This window comes from Rhineura floridana, chromosome 2 (assembly GCF_030035675.1).
Source record: "Rhineura floridana isolate rRhiFlo1 chromosome 2, rRhiFlo1.hap2, whole genome shotgun sequence".
Classification (NCBI taxonomy): domain Eukaryota; kingdom Metazoa; phylum Chordata; class Lepidosauria; order Squamata; family Rhineuridae; genus Rhineura; species Rhineura floridana.
Genome location: NC_084481.1, coordinates 168182946 through 168200335, shown reverse-complemented (window position 1 = coordinate 168200335; position 17390 = coordinate 168182946). Strand labels below are relative to the sequence as shown.

The following is a 17390-nucleotide window of genomic DNA, read 5'->3' as shown; positions in this document are numbered from 1 at the left end:
AGTGTTGTGTGCTTGAAAAAACTGTGAATAAGTACAAATTACTATAGAGAGATGTTTTGATAGTGATGTTCAGATTAGCTTGAAGTTAGTCTTCCAAATATTTTGGAAGCAGTTTGAATCCATGTGCTGAGAACATAAGAAGAGCCTGTCTGGATCAGACTCCTGAAATTCAGCATTGTGTTCCTACAGTGGCAACCAGATGCCTGTGGGAAACCTGGAAGCAGGACATGAGTGCAACAGCTCTCTCCCCATTTGTGTTTCCCAGCAGTTTGTATTCACAGGCATATTGTCTCTGGTACTGGAAGTACTATGCAGTTACCACAACTAATAGCAATTGATAGACTAATCCTCCATGAATTTGTCTAATCGTCTTCTAAAGCCACTCAAGTTGGTGGCTGTCACTACCTCTTGTGGGAGCAAATTCCATAGTTTAATTGCACTGTGTGAAGATCTATTTGCTTTTGTCTGTTCTGAATCTTCCCATATCCAGCTTTGTTGAATGACCACATGTTATAATATTATGGGAGAGGGAGAAAAATCTCTTCACTTTCTCCATACCATGTATAATACACCTCTTAAACACCTCTTATCATGTCTCTTCCCCCATTCCAAATGCTGTAACCTTTCCTCATAAGGGAGTTGCTCCAGCACCTTGATCATTTTGATTGCGTTTTTCTGAATCTTTTCCAGCTGTACAATGTCCTTTTTGAGGCAAGGCAACCAGAACTATACACAGTATTCCAAGTGTGGTTGTGCCATAGATTTGTATAATGGCATTATGATATTTGCAGTTTTATTTTCAGTACCTTTCCTTATGATTCCTAACATGGAATTTACAGTTGACAGACACTGGATCAGCCTTTTCATCAAGCTGTGTAGCATAACCCCAAGATCTTTCCTAGTCGGTCACTACCAGATCAGACTCATAATTTCATATAATATGTGAAGTTAGGGTTTTTTGCATCTGTAATAGGTTATATTTCCCGTGGGCTAAATCACTTTGCTGAATTTTAGCTTGCAGCTCTTCAAGCTTGCTGTGTGGTTTGTTTGGATGTTCTCTGTGTGATGTACCTAGGGTTCTCAGAAGAGGCATAACAACTCCCCAGGCATGGGCAGTCAAAGATTCACTTGGAATAAGGGATTAGATGGTTGTCTAGTTATTCCAGCTTTACTGCTGGGACTAAATCTACACACTGTTAATCACTAGCTGCAACCCGTTAGAATTAAATAGGTTTTGCAAGCCCTTATGATCACTAACACTTATATTTTGAGTCTAGAAGAATAAATACCTACCATCTATTACTCAGTGGTTTTAAGACTTTAACACCCTTGCTACGTTTGAACATTGCATAAACATCAGCTACAGTTGGATACCTATTTGGATGGCATATATTGATCTTTATGTGTTAACTAAGATGGATGTACTGATGCTTATTGTGTTGTTAAGGTGAGCTGATGGTGGTTGTGTTTTGTGTTTTTTCCTCTTTTTCCTCCCTTTTTATCTTTAATTTGAAAAGAAAAGAAAATTGGTAAGATGTCACAGGGGGACTTTAACAATCTGGAACAGGTGCATCAGCTAAGAACTATTGAGTTACAATTCTGCCAGTTTACAATATGTAACAACACTTCACGAAGAGTTAATGTACTGTTTTATAGTAATTTAGGCAAAAGGATAAAGTCATTGACCCTGTTTATATATTCTTGCCTACCTGTCTGCTAAACAGCAAGACATACTGGCTAAAATTTATATACTGGACTCAACCTGTAGGCCCAAGGTTTTTATTGATACCAGCTCTTTTCATCTTTGCAGAGTGCAGATGTTAACTCAAATAACTGCCCGGGCCTAATTTCTCTTATATCAAAAGAGAAACAAATTGTAACTTGGATTTGAACTCTGCTTCTGAGCCAAATTATATTGGTGCCTGGTGGAGTTTGAAAAGGATTCTTTCTCTCATCAGGGATTGAACTAATCATACAAAATTTTTATACTTCATATAATTAATCTACTTTTTAATTTTTTTTAAATAGACAAATCACAAGCCTGGGTTCTGACATAATGGTAATCCAAACCATGGCTTAGATCTGGGTACTGCAGTAGCAGCAGGACCTGAGGAGGATCACAGCAGCCACAGTCTTAGTTCTGGGAACCTGCACATGTACATATTCATGCTTAGCCATGGTTTGGCTTAGATCTGTGTGTGAACTGGGCCAGTGTATAGAGATGGCCTGATTGTTTAGATAAGCCACTGAAGAAGGAAAGGATCCTTTCTGAAACATGTGGGGCACCAATAAAAATTAGCATTTCTTTAGAAACATTTTGCTCCTGTCTTTTATAGGGATCAACATCACATCCCTTTTTGTTTCTTTCTGTTTCTGAGAGCTAGAAGACTTTCAGAACTGTGCTCTAAAAAAAACCCCCCTAAGTAAATATTTCTCCCTACTTCTCTAATAATAGGAAAATGTCTGCTCCCCTCAGCTGTTTGGCACATCTGGTTTTAAAGCTTTTATCAAGTGTTGTAAATGCTTTAGAAATATACAATGAATGTAATCTATGCAAACATGTCATAGTGAAGTTGGAAGTACTCAACTGGAAATTGATTTATGTGATTATTCAGGTAGCATTTTAGAAGGCTCCTTGAAGAACCGATCTGCTTTCTGCAGTGACAAGCTTGATGAATACTTGGAAAATGAAGGAAAGTTAATGAAAACAAGCATGGAATTCTCTCCTAGCACATCCAGTTGTCCTGTGGTTTACCAGCTTCCAACTAAAAGCACCAGTTATGTACGGACACTAGATAGTGTTCTGAAAAAGCAATCCACCATTACCACTTCCAGCTCTTATACTTTCAAGCCTCTTTCTCTGCCTTCTGTCTCTAGAAAGAAGAGAGAGAAAATTAAGAATAAAAAGCAAGCAATCATTAGAGGCAAAGAAAAATCACACCAGAAGCCTATAATAGCTTTACCTGTTGTAACAAAACAGAAATGCAACTTACCAGTCTTGGAAGAGAAAGTTACTAAGTCTCAGCCAAGTGGTCAAGCAGCTGAGACAGATGCTGTCATGGCACCAGGCATAGAAGAAAATGTGCAAGGGAAACACATCACTGTGCATCATACACAGCAGCAACAACAAAGTAGTCGCTTGCCAAGTTTATCAAAAACTCAGTTGAAGCTGATGGATTTGGAGGATTGTGCATTGTGGGATGGTAAGCCACGGACTTATATTACTGAAGAGCGAGCAGACTTATCTCTGACTACTTTACTCACTGCTCAGGTAAGTTACTCTAATAATTAAAGTTTAATGATAGGTTACCTTCAATATAACTCTCATTTCTGATAACTAAAAAGGTGTTATTAAAAAGGTGGCAAAGAGACTTGGGGGCGGGGAGTTAAAGGGAGAAGTTCCAATAAGTCTAGATATCTCTCCATTTTACATTACATCTAGATCCTGCAGTACAATTATTGTGACTACTTCAACAAGAGGTCGAGTTTGTCTTCAATAAACCATAATATACCTACCTAAGTTGTTCCTCTGTTTAGTTAAAGGTGGTGCTGAGGGGAGGGACTCTTTGTGATCTGCTTCTCCACCTGCAGCCCCACACACTATATACCATACCATCCCCACATGATCCCCAACTTCCAGAAATTGATTTGGGGGCGCAGAGGGCTGCAGAGCAGAGTTTTATGTGAGAAAGGCCCATTCCGTGAACTCTGTTCTGTTTAGTGTTTTTTATCTTACCTAGTGGAAGAAGGAAGCTGCTGGAAGCAGCTTTCGCTAACTTAGTATCCTCCAGATGTTTTGGACTATAACTCTTTAAATTGGAGTTGCAGGGACATCTGAGGGACACCACATTGCTGGGAGCTGATGAGAGTTGTAGTCCAGAACATCTGGAGACACTAGGTACCAAATTGGTGAAAGCTGTTCTGAAACATAAAATCAGTATATTGGAGTAACTGCTCAATATTGATTATTTTTAATTTGTGAACATCAGCTGTGATGTTTTGAATAACTGTACAAAGCTGTGAAGCAGTGTTTGTTTAAAAAATGACTTGAGAGGGAGAGTGAAGAAGAATAATGCTGATTCTTCTGTGTGTTCAGACTGGACATAGTTAGCAGAACAAAATGTTGCTCTGAGCATATAGCTTTTAGTATAATCTAAGATAAATGCAGCTTTTTTTTTTAATTTGTAAGATTTCTTTTACCTGCCCTCACCGTAAGGTCCCAGAGCAGGTTGCAACAATATAATCATACAATTAAAATAAGTAAAACGGTTCATACAATTAAAAAACAAAATCATTCCAAACAAAAGAGGCACAGTATAAGTTAAACAAAACAGCAGAGGTGGGTGGGTACCACAAAAATACCTTAATTTTAAAAGACCTGGATAAAGAGTGTCTCCTCAGCATTTGGTAGAAACAATAATGATGATGATCGATACACCTGAATGGGGCGGAAATTGTACAATTTTAGGGGCTGCCATAGAATCTCCTCCTCTGGACCTCCATTCCCTGCACTTAAAAAAAAAAAATATTTAAACAAAATCAATTACAAAAAATAACAAGAGATTAACAAAACTATTATGGCTAACAAAGGTTTTACAAAAAAAGAAAAAAGTTAACAAATATATATTCAATTATATAATAAAAAGAAATATAATATTTTCAGTAGACCCATTGGTGTTCTTTACACGTTTGGTAAGCAAATAGTTTATAATTAGAACAAGAAAAAGAATTCGAAAAATATGAAGTTTGTAACATCTATTCAAAGCGTTCACAAGACCTTATAAGGATTGGTATTAGCATGAACCGTATTATTCCACTACATTGCAAATAAGCCCCATTTCTGTATAGAAGAGTCTTGTGATTGTCTTCCTTCCCTTGTTCTGACTATTGGTAAATTTTACAAGATTGACTATATCCCATACTTTGATAATCCAATCATGAATTGTTGGAGTAATTGATTTTTTCCACTTTCTGGTTATAGTCAATCTGGCTACAGTTAGAAGGTATATGATCATTTCTCTGTCATAACATAGGATCATTAAGGTTATCAAAAAGTAAGATTAAAAGATGTTGGGAAGATCATACCCAGTTATCTCTCTTATCTGAATGACAGTCTCTTCCCCAAATGTTTTGATTTTAGGGCAGGACCATAGAATATGGAGTAATCCTGCATTATTAGCTGCATATCTCCAGCAAATATCCATTGTGGAATTATAGATATGACTAAATCTTTTAGGGCTCAGATACCATCTAAACATGACTTTGTAGAATTTTTTCTTAAGATCTACACCAATTGTAACATGCGGTACATGTCTCCAGTTCCACTTCCATGTTTCTGAAGAGATGTGATAACCCACATGTGTCTCGCATGTAATCTGGTATGCATTAGATCTTAATTTAATACAAAGCAGAATCTTATATATTTTACTTAGCAGTTTTGTGGGTTAATGAACAGGGCTGTGGAGTCGGTACGTCAAACCTTCGACTCCAACTCCTCTATTTTTCTACTGCCTGACTCAGACTCCTTCATAAATGGCAAATGTATATTAATGTATTAATATTAATATATTAATATTAATTTTATTTTGAAGCTGGTGTTGGTACATTTCTTTCGACTCCACCCAAAATTGCTTCCGACTCCACAGCCCTGTTAATGAGTAGATATAAGTTCAAACTCAGTTGGATCTCTTAAAGGTTCTATGTTTATTCTGCAATTTATATATGATATTTCTAAATTGGAGATGTTGAAAGAAATAAAGATGGGCTCCTTGCATTTAATTACAAATATGATTATACAATTTTGCTACATCATCTAGGTACCAGTTTTTAAACTCTATTAAGTAATTTTTTCCATAAATCAATATTCCCCAGAGCATGACAGTTGTGCATTTCTTCATTATAGATCAAAGCTGTTAATGGGGATAAAATTGGGCTTAATTGATTCTAAATTTTATTCCAAATGGTGACGATGGCTCTGACACATGGGTTAGATTTTTTAAAAACCCTTGTCTGATTGTGTAATATACCATGACTTTTTTAAAAATCTACAGAGAATATTTTTTCTTTCAATACTTTTGAGCAATCAGAATCAAGCCAGGATGTCAATATTCGCAAGAATAGCAGCTTGGTAATACTTACTGATATTTGGAAATGCAAGACCACCATTATCAATGCTGTTTGACATGGTTTTAAAATTGCCCTGGCTTTATTATTATTCCATACAAAAGCATCAGTTCATTTTTGCCAATTGCGAATGATGTCTGGAGCATCAAGAAGAGAAATGTTTAAGAGGAGAAACAAACTTTTTGGCAGAAGTATCATCTTAACCAAGGCAATTTTGTCCATCCATGATACACTTATTTTAGACCAGTAGTGAATTTCTTTAACTTTTGATAACATTTTTAATGATTATTGGTTACTTGGTTAAGATCACTTCTGAGGGTGGCAGAACTACTAAGAGAGCCCTTGTTGCTGAGAAAGTCTATGGATGAAGGTGGGCTTTCAGATGTTTTGGACCTAAGTTGGTTTTAAACTCCAGTGTGAGCACCTTGAACTGGATCTGGAAACAAGGTAGCAAACAGTGCAGCTGTTTTGAAACAGATATTATACAGTGCCTTGCAAACATAATCATAAACATAATCTCACATTCTCTGAACAACAAATGGTACATAATTTCATTCTGTATGTTATTTTATTATGAAACACTGAAACTCAAAATCAGTTATTGTAAGGTGACATTGGTTTTATGTTGGGAAATGTTATAATATACCATTTGTAATTCAGTAACATGAGAGCATTGGTCAGGGGTCTGATTACTTTTGCAAGGCACTGTATGACCTCCAAATGGAAATCTGGTCAGTAGTCCAATTGCTGCATTTTGGACCAGTTGAAGCTTCCAAATCATCTTCAATATTGCACATTAAATGGTTTGGATTCCTTGTAGGTAAGGATATGTGTAAGCAGACTTACTTACATACTGCTTTCTGGATTAAGAATTACAATGATAAAATGCATGTTCAGATGCACGTCTGAGTAAGAATATAGTCTATCTGCGTTGTATTTTAAATAGTATGTCATTCTGAGCCATATTGAAATACTCATCCCTATCCACATTCTTACACGGTGTTACTACAATTGAACAAGTTCTTATGCATTTTTATGATGTGCTTGTGACTTCTGGTTGTTCTTTTGATATGAGTGCTTCACAGTCCTGAGGACAAGAACAGAAATCTTGGAGGTTTAGGGCTGATCAGTGTACACTTGTCATCCAATAAAGGCCTACCTTTTTGCTGCAAGCCTGTGCCTTCAAACTTTTTATTCAAGGACCCCAAGCAAAAGATCTCAATGGAGAAATACAAAATTCTCCAACATCTGCACCTTCAACCCTTGGCTGACTGGCTAATTAAAGCGGCCAGAGGTGGCCAGGTGGGTGGAGAATATACATTTGAAGAAAGCAGTGGCAAGACCATTACTGAAGGCTCCATCATCTTAAATAACTATCGGTTTGTTTTCAACATTCAGTGTTTGGGTAAGGGTGTTAATGCATTTGGCCAGAATCCCATCTCCAGGTTTTCCTGGATGATACTGGCTATCTGGGACCTTTTCAATCTGAGATGGCCTTGGCCACTCTTGTAGACAAGTCAGCTTCTTTGGGTGGAAGATGCTTCAGGTTTGTTGTACTTGCCAGAGCATGATTCCTTCTTTAATTTAGCAAGGGTGATGAGCATGATTATTGATCTCTGGGTCTTTGCAACCCACTTCGCTGAAGTGGAGCTCAGGGGCACTGTATTGTGCTAGTTCTGGTCATGCCTGCAGGACAGGTCCCAGGAGGTAGTGATGGAGGACTACTATTCAGCCCCTCTGGCCTATGGGACCCCATAGAGTTCCATTCTGTCCCCCATGCTGTGTACCATCTACATGAAACTACAGAGGAAGCTGCCTGGAGGTTTGGTGTGTGGTGCTATCCATGTGTTGATGACACCCAAACTTGTGTCCTTTCTGTTGGATTCCTTGGAGCCAGTGGAGGTCTTGAACTGGATCAGTGATGGAGAAGCAAGTTGAGGGTAAAGCTTGGCATGACAGAAGTGCTTTTGGTCGATAGAAAAGCCAAACCAAAATTGATTATACATCCTGCCTGGGATAGTGCAACACTCCCTTTGTGGGATCAGGTTTACAGCTTGGGAGTAGTTCTAGACCTGGCCTTACTCCACCTGGTGGCAGGGGCAGTTGTGGCCCTTATTGAGGAAAGCAGATCTAGCCTCTATCACATATGTCTTGGTCACATCGCAGTTAGACTGTTGCAATACTCTACATGAGGCACCTTTTGAATAGTGTTTGGAAACTGCAGTTGGTGTAGAATGCAGCTGGCAAAGGCCCATGATTTAAAGCACATAATTCCATTATTACCTGAACTTCATTGGCTAGTGGTTTGTTTGAGTCCAGTTCATAGTGCTGATTATTTTTAAAAGCCTAAATGGTTTGACACCATATATTTAAAGGAGTATATGCTTGCAAATGATACTGTCTACCCAATGAGATTTTTCTGGAAGGTTGTCCTCTGGTTTTGATGTCCTGACTCTAGAACTGTCTCCCATGAGAGACTTACCTAGCCACTTCTCTGGTACAGATTTGTCTTGTTTAGAAGGGCTTTTAATGTTTGTTTATTTTTATTTTTTAAATTAAATTTATATCCCACCCTTCCTTCCAAATGTGCCCAGGGCAGTAAATGTTGGGTAACTTGTTCCCCTGACTTGCTATTTTTCCTCAGGCTTTGTAACTGTTTCTTTTCTAATTGCATTTTTATGCTGTTCACTTTTCTTAAGTTTATTTTATTGCATATCAGTCTGGTTGCATGTTGCTTTGGGAGTACTCTGGATTTTTTCATATGAAATTTTATATTAAAATGTGTATGTTGTTTTTTGACCCAGTGAAGACTGCATCTTAAAAAGTCAGTTTTTGTACATCACTCATACTTATCTTGGTTATATTAGTGCTAGAATTATGTATGGCAAATAAACTAAAATTGAAAATCCAGAGGAGTCTGTGTCAGCAAAAATAGCTCTTTGTTGATTTTGTTGCAATAGACTGAACACAGCTACCTTCTGGATCTAAATTTTACTTTATTTGCAAATAATACAGAATTCTGTATCTTGTAATTCCAGAACCTACATTGTGGTAATTACTGTGTATGCAGATATTTTTCTGAATATCTGAGCAGATTATGTATCTACATTTTTCAGGCTTCACTAAAAAACAAACCTATCTACAAAATAATTAAAAGGCGAGCACCACCATGCAACAATGACTTTTGCCGGCTTGGGTGTATCTGTTCTAGTTTAGCTCTTGAGAAACGTCGGCCTACTCATTGCTGCAAGCCAGACTGCATGTTTGGCTGTGCTTGCCTAAAGAGAAAGGTAGTCCTCGTTAAAGGACGTTCCAAGCACAAGAACATCCTGGAGAAGCCTCTGCATGGAAGGCATACATTGTATTGTGCAAAAGAAGTAAAGCAACAGGAAGAGGTGATAGAAAAAGAAGAGGAAAAAGAGAAAGTGAAATTAAAAGATAAGAAGAAGAAGAAAAAGATGGAATATAGTAAGTATAGACTAATCAATAGCAAGCAGCTAATTCACTACATCCTTTTGTGGGGGGGTGTAGTTTTTTGTGTTTCTGAAGTATGGAGCTGGTTTACTACAGCTTAAATTACAGCAAATATGAGAATTTCTAAATACTCTCATGTCAGTCATAGTCATAAGATATTTTAAATATCAAAATACATAGGTTTCAGTCTATCTAAAGTTAATTGTTACTTAATTTCATTGAAACTAGTGGAGCAGGTTAATCAACTGTCTTTTTATCATTGCTTTAATGCAGTGGTTCTTAACCTTTTCCAATGCCAGCACCCCTTGGATTTCCAAAATATGCTCTCACACCCCCTGAAAAAATACTGTTCATTTTTAAATTTAATTTTAATGTGTGTTTTAGCCTAACTTAGCTAAGGTAAATGAGTTTTCCAAAATCTTTGGTTATATAGTTGCTGCCTCGCACCCCAGGTTAAAAACCACTGCTTTAATGGGATGGGCTGGAATCCTGTGCCTACTTACTGGAAGTAAGTCCTATTTGACACTTGCACCTGAGAAAACATGCATGGAACCAGGCTGTACAGTACAACTAACTTAAGAACATAAGAACATAAGAAGAGCCTGCTGGATCAGGCCAGTGGCCCATCTAGTCCAGCATCCTGTTCTCACAGTGGCCAACCAGGTGCCTGGGGGAAGCCCGCAAGCAGGACCCGAGCGCAAGAACACTCTCCCCTCCTGAGGCTTCCGGCAACTGGTTTTCAGAAGCATGCTGCCTCTGACTAGGGTGGCAGAGCACAGCCATCACGGCTAGTAGCCATTGATAGTCCTGTCCTCCATGAATTTGTCTAATCTTCTTTTAAAGCCATCCAAGCTGGTGGCCATTACTGCATCTTGTGGGAGCAAATTCCATAGTTTAACTATGCGCTGAGTAAAGAAGTACTTCCTTTTGTCTGTCCTGAATCTTCCAACATTCAGCTTCTTTGAATGTCCACGAGTTCTAGTATTATGAGAGAGGGAGAAGAACTTTTCTCTATCCACTTTCTCAATGCCATGCATAATTTTATACACTTCTATCATGTCTCCTGTGACCCGCCTTTTCTCTAAACTAAAAAGCCCCAAATGCTGCAACCTTTCCTCGTAAGGGAGTCGCTCCATCCCCTTGATCATTCTGGTTGCCCTCTTCTGAACCTTTTCCAACTCTAGAATATCCTTTTTGAGATGAGGCGACCAGAACTGTACACAGTATTCCAAATGCGGCCGCACCATAGATTTATACAACGGCATGATGATATCGGCTGTTTTATTTTCAATACCTTTCCTAATTATCGCTAGCATGGAATTTGCCTTTTTCACAGCTGCCGCACACTGGGTCGACATTTTCATCGTGCTGTCCACTACAACCCCGAGATCTCTCTCCTGGTTGGTCACCGCCAGTTCAGACCCCATGAGCGTATATGTGAAATTAAGATTTTTTGCTCCAATATGCATAATTTTACACTTGTTTATATTGAATTGCATTTGCCATTTTTCCGCCCATTCACTCAGTTTGGAGAGATCTTTTTGGAGCTCTTCACAATCCCTTTTTGTTTTAACAACCCTGAACAATTTAGTGTCATCAGCAAACTTGGCCACTTCACTGCTCACTCCTAATTCTAGGTCATTAATGAACAAGTTGAAAAGTACAGGTCCCAATACCGATCCTTGAGGGACTCCACTTTCTACAGCCCTCCATTGGGAGAACTGTCCGTTTATTCCTACTCTCTGCTTTCTGCTTCTTAACCAATTTCTTATCCACAAGAGGACCTCTCCTCTTATTCCATGACTGCTAAGCTTCCTCAGAAGTCTTTGGTGAGGTACCTCGTCAAACGCTTTTTGAAAGTCTAAGTACACTATGTCCACTGGATCACCTCTATCTATATGCTTGTTGACACTCTCAAAGAATTCTAATAGGTTACTGAGACAGGACTTTCCCTTGCAGAAGCCATGCTGGCTCTGCTTCAGCAAGGCTTGTTCTTCTATGTGCTTAGTTAATCTAGCTTTAATAATACTTTCTACCAGTTTTCCAGGGACAGAAGTTAACTTCATTTGCGTTGTGTCTACTGGATACAAATTAGAAATATTCTTAAAGCGGGTGGGGAACCTCTAGTTTTTGGGCCTAATTTGGGGCAAACCATACTTACCTGTCAGTCACCTAATCTGATCTTAACACTGCGAGATCGCCAAGGCCTGGGCATTGCTGCTGAGAGAGACTCCTTTGAATTGGTAATTTTTTAAGAATGACTTGGTAATGAAATCAGACTTGTTTATATGTTTAAACTTGTTATGAAATGTTATTCAGGTAAGAAAGAGTTACTAGAATGCTAGGAGGTATGAAATGTTGTTCATGTAAGAAAGAATTACTAGAATGCTAGGAGGTGTAGATGATATAAGGCTGATAGGTGGGAGGGGTATGTGAGTGAGAGTTTGGAGTGGGTTTTGAAAGGGAAAAGCGGTTGGTTTTGACAATTAAGAGTTAGATAGAGAATTGACTTGGAGGAGATAGGATTAGGGATTGTGAACATCTAGGTAGAGGGGCTGGGGTGTTGAGGGAGTTTTTATTGTGGTTAGAGGGGTAGGATAGGTAGGTACAGCAGGAACAATAATAATTATCAACATTTCACATCTTGTAAATAATAAAGTTTGTTTGTTTTGAAGTCCTGAGTGTTAGCTGGGTCACATGTGCTACCAAATCTGGGTCACATATGCTACCAAATCAGGGTCCTATTCTATACCTAAGCTATACTAATTATGCTGACAGTCTACACCAGTGGTCCCCTTTTGGGAGAAAAGGTGGTAGGGCTGAAGCTTGGGATTCAGAGGGCATGGGGAATCAGGAGGTGGAATACAAGAATGTCACAAGTGGTGATAGGGGTGGGACCTGAAATAAAAGGGTTGTATTTTGTGGTCAGCTAGAGGCTACTGAATAAAAAAGAACTTTATTTAGTCACAAAATGGTTACATGCAAGGAGTGCACTGGTGAAACAATATATCAAACCCTAACCCAGCTCAGAGAAATTGAAATCGAAACATTGTCAGTGCGGGAGAAAGAAAAAATCTCTTGGGGAAAATGGAGATTTTGTGTATGAAGAAAGAAGGTCTGCATCTGTGTTAGAATTGCTTTTAATATGTTTTCTTTAATAATATGTTAACCCTTTTTTTAAAGAAAGATGTTTTTAAAGCTTTTTTTAAAATGTTTTTAACGTTTTGTTTTAATGTATTTTAAGGTCTTTTTATGATGTGTTTTTAGTGTTTCTGTTCGCCGCCCTGGGCTTCTGCTGGGAGGAAGGGCGGGATATAAATCAAATAACAAATAAATAAGGTTTGATTTATAAATGTAAATTGTTAAATCTTCCTCATAAAGGCAAATCAGCTGATGGAGTTAAAGCTGGTGCTTTTAGATTACCTCCGAGGTAAAGGTTCTGGGGAAGCTGAGGGAATGTCAGACAGACCCACACCTATGGAATTGAATCCTCAATATCTGAAGTTTCAGAGAGAGAAAGTGAGGGCAGAAATGCAACAGAGAGAAATGGATAGACAGATTGAATTAGATAAAGCTAAAACAAAATGAGGTAATGCTAAGATAAAATGAAAACAAATTAAGAGTTGAATTAGAACAAAAAGAAAAGGACAGAGTATTGGAATTAGACTCCAATTTGAAAAAGAAAAACTCCTGTGGGAAGAGAGAGGGAGGGCTGATGAGGAGGCTAGACCTTTTAAACTATCTCCTAAAGATTTTGGAAGGATCCTCAAATATTTTTGAGAAAGCTGCTCAATTATGGAATCTGGATCCTAGAGACAATATGAGGTGTATTCCAAATGTATTGAAAGGAGAATTATTTGAGATATATAATAGTTTCTCAGTTTATGAGGCAATGGATTTTGATACCTTTAAGCTGCAGTCTATCAAAGGTTTAGATTTGGAGCTGAAGTTTTTAAAAATAAATTTAGAAATACCACAGTAACATCTTCTAAATCGTATGCAAAATTTGGATTTAAGCTCGCTGACTATTTTGACAAATGGAGTGGTGGTACCAATACCAAAACTAAAGAAAATATTAGAGATCTTATGATTTTGGATCAGGTTATTTTTCAGTTAGCTCAAGAAATCAGACTACTTGTCAGGGATTAGAATCCAAAGAATGTCAAAGAAGCTGCTAGTTTAGCTGACACTTTTTCTTTGAGTTAAGAGTTACCAGTAGATCAAGTAGAGGTTACAAAAATAAAAATAATCTGAATAAAGTTGGGAGATTTAAGAGAGAGATGGTCAAGGGCAAAACTCAAACACTAACCAGTCCAGAGAAACAGTTGTCTCTTAAAACTCTGACAACACAGAAAAAGACCGCTTTCATTGCTGATCAGTTGGACATATTAAATCTGCTTGTCTCTGACTGGAAGTTAATAAAGGAAAAACGACCTCAGTGAGGCATGTTCAGGTTCAGAATAATACTTCGTCAGAAAAACCTGAGAGGTTACAGTGCTTTTTGTTGAAATGGAATAAAAGTGCCTGACTTTAACAACACACTCAAGGAAAAAGTGACCATAAATGGAAATGATTTTTTGGCATTTTATTACTCATATGCTTAGATCTTATTTACTTCAGAGAACCATAGCCATCAAATGTTATCAGGGGAGAGCATGTTCAAATACATTTGACTAGAGTTACAGTAAAGTGGAAATGTTTTGAGGGAGAATATGAGGTAGGGGTTAACAAAGAGCAAAGTGAATCTCTTATTCTGGGGAAAGACATAATGTCTCATAACAGACAGGTATTCATTGTCATCTGATCCCAGAAAGAAAGGGGGAGGAAAGCTCCGGAGAATGAGGAAAATGAGGCCTGTAATAGTGTAACAGAAGCAAATCCACCATTGGATCTATTGCCTAGCAACCAGCGAGAGGCCCAGTCTTTTGATAAATTTGCTTTGGTTTGTGCAGATGCATCCCAAGGAGATAGAGAGTTTAAAAGCATTTCTTTGAGTGATGAGAGCTTAGAATCTCTGAGAGCACTGGCACAGAAGGAAGAAAGCTCTTTGGGTGAATCCCAAAGAGAACAAATCTTCTGGGAGAATAGCTTATTGTATAGAAAATGGCTGCCAGCTAACAGAGATGGATGTTGTAAGGCTTGAACAACAGCTAATAGTTCCAAAGACATACAGACTTCTGCTGTTCAAATTAGCCCATGATGTACCTGTAGCTGGGCATTATGGGAACCGGGAAAATACGTAGGCATTTAGCCATCCATTTTTATTGGCCAAATATTTCTAAACATGTTACAGAATAATTGTAAATCTGGTGGGACATGTCACCAAGTGGGAAAGGGAGGAGAAAGAATTAAAGCTCCCTTACAGCCATTGCCCTTAATTGGGAAAGCCTTTTATAGAGTGGCTATGGACATAATAGGTCCCTTCACAAAACCTGCTCAGAGTGGAAACATTCTGTTATTACAGTGGTTGATTTTGCAACTCATTTCCCAGACGCTGAAAGTCTCAGAAACATTAATGCTAGGACAGTGGCAGAGGCCCTATTAAAAATATTTTCACATTTAGGGTTTCCCTATAAACTAGTATCTGATGGGGAACTGTATTCCTGTCAGATGTAAGCAAATGTTTGTGGAGATGTTGTGGCCTGAAGCACCTACACCATATAATCCCCAAACAAATAGCCTGGTTGGAAACTACAGTGGTACTCTGAAAAACATGATTAAATCATATGTAGTGGAACATCCATATGATTGGGACAAAAGACTACCTTGTATGTTGTTTACTTATCATGATGTACCCCAGGATTCAACTAGTTTCTCACCCTTTAAACTGATGTTTGGGAGAAGGGGGAGAAATCCTTTAGACCTTATGAGATATATTAGGAAAGTATCGTTTCTTAGGAGAAAGTGACAGTGGTACAATATATTATGGAACTTCAGCAAAGGTTAAAGGAGTGGAACTGGCTCATGCATATTTGGCCACAGCACAACAAAAGCAAAAACTGGTGTGATCAAAAAGCCAGGACTAGAGGCTTTTGAGACTAGAGGCAAGGTTGTGGTTTTCCAGCCTAGGAAACATAATAAGTTGGAAGCTGGATAGGAGGGACCATATGTTGCTGTTATGTGCCTTCAAGTGGATTCCTTTATGGAACCGATCCATCTATTGTTTGGCCTTCCTCTTGTTCTACTCCCTTCTGTTTTTCCCAGCATTATTGTCATTTCTAGTGAATCATGTCTTATTATGTGTCCAAAGTAGGATAACCTCAGTTTCATCATTTCAGCTTCTAGTGATAGTTCTGGTTTAATTTGTTCAAACACCCAATTATTTGTCTTTTTCACGGTCCATGGTGTCTGCAAAGCTCTCCTCCAACACCACATTTCAAATGAGTTGATTTTTCTCTTATCTGCTTTTTTCACTGTCCAACTTTCACATCCCTACATAGAGATTGGAAATACCATGGTCTGAATGATCCTGACTTTAGTGTTCACTGATACATCTTTGCATATGAGGACCTTTTCTAGTTCTCTCATAGCTGCTTTCCCCAGTCTTAGCCTTCTGACTTCTTGACTATTGTCTCCATTTTGGTTAATGACTGTGCCAAGGTATTGATAATCCTTGACAAGTTCAATGTCCTCATTGTACACTTTAAAGTTACAAAAATCTTCTGTTGTCATTACTTTCGTCTCCTTGATGTTCAGCTGCAGTCCTGCTTTTGTGCTTTCCTCTTTAACTTTCATCAGCATTCATTTCAAATCATTACTTGTTTCTGCTAATAGTATGGTATTGTCCACATATCTTAAATTATTGATATTTCTCCCTCCAATTTTCTCCCTTGAATATTAGGCATGTGCCATCTCTGCTATCTTTTCAACGCCTTTTGAAAACTTTCCTCTTTCAACAAGCTTTTTAAGTTGAGACCTGTCGCAGTCTGCATCTGTATTAGAATTGCTTGATAATATTTTTTTCAAATAATGTTTTTAACCCTTTTTTAAAAGATGTTTTTAAAGCTTTTTTAAAAAAAAATGTTTTTAACGTTGTTTTGTTTTAATGTATTTTACGATCTGTTCTTATGATGTTTTAAAGTGTTTTTAGCTCTTCTGTTTGCCACCCTGGGCTCCTGCGGGGAGGAAGGGCGGGATATAAATCAAATAATAAATAAATAAAATTTTCACACCTCCTTCATCTTGGTCCAATACTGCTTTCTGTATATGTTCCGTGTATAGATTAAAGAAGTAGGGTGATAAAATACACCCCTGTGTCACACTCTTTCCGATGGGGAACCAATCGGTTTCTCCATATTCTGTCCTTATAGTAGCCTCTTGTCCAGAGTATAGGTTGCACATCAGGACAATCAGATGCTGTGGCACTCCCATTTCTTTTAAAGCATTCTATAGTTTTTCATGATCTACACAATCAAAGGCTTTGCTGTAATCTATAAAGCACAGGGTGATTTTCTTCTCCATTCCATTATCCAATGTATGTTTGCAATATGATCTCTGGTACCCCTTTTTCTAAATTCAGCTTGGACATCTGGCATTTCTAGCTCCATATATGGTAAGTGTTGAAGAATCTTGAGCATTACTTTACTTGCATTGGGATATTAAGGCAATAGTTCGATAATTACTACATTCTCTGGGATCCCCTTTCTTTGGAAGTGGGATATATATTGAATGCTTCCAGTCTGTGGGCTATTGCTTGGTTTTCCATATTTGTTGACATTTTTTGTCAACATTTGGACAGATTCAGTCTCAGTAGCTTGTAGCAACTGTATTGGTATGCCATCTATTCCTGGTGA

The 17390-nt window shown here is 38.1% G+C and overlaps 1 protein-coding gene across 9 annotated transcripts in view; it reads left to right on the top strand.

Moving 5' to 3' along the window:
- MGA (MAX dimerization protein MGA) overlaps positions 1 to 17390 on the top strand; it is an 89056-nt gene that overhangs the window by 20019 nt on the left and 51647 nt on the right. For all 9 annotated transcript variants that reach the window (XM_061611361.1, XM_061611359.1, XM_061611360.1 and 6 more), the window contains 2 exons: positions 2616 to 3271; positions 9240 to 9591. In XM_061611361.1, coding sequence (XP_061467345.1) covers positions 2616 to 3271; positions 9240 to 9591 — 1008 coding nt within the window. The remainder of the gene's footprint in view (positions 1 to 2615; positions 3272 to 9239; positions 9592 to 17390) is intronic.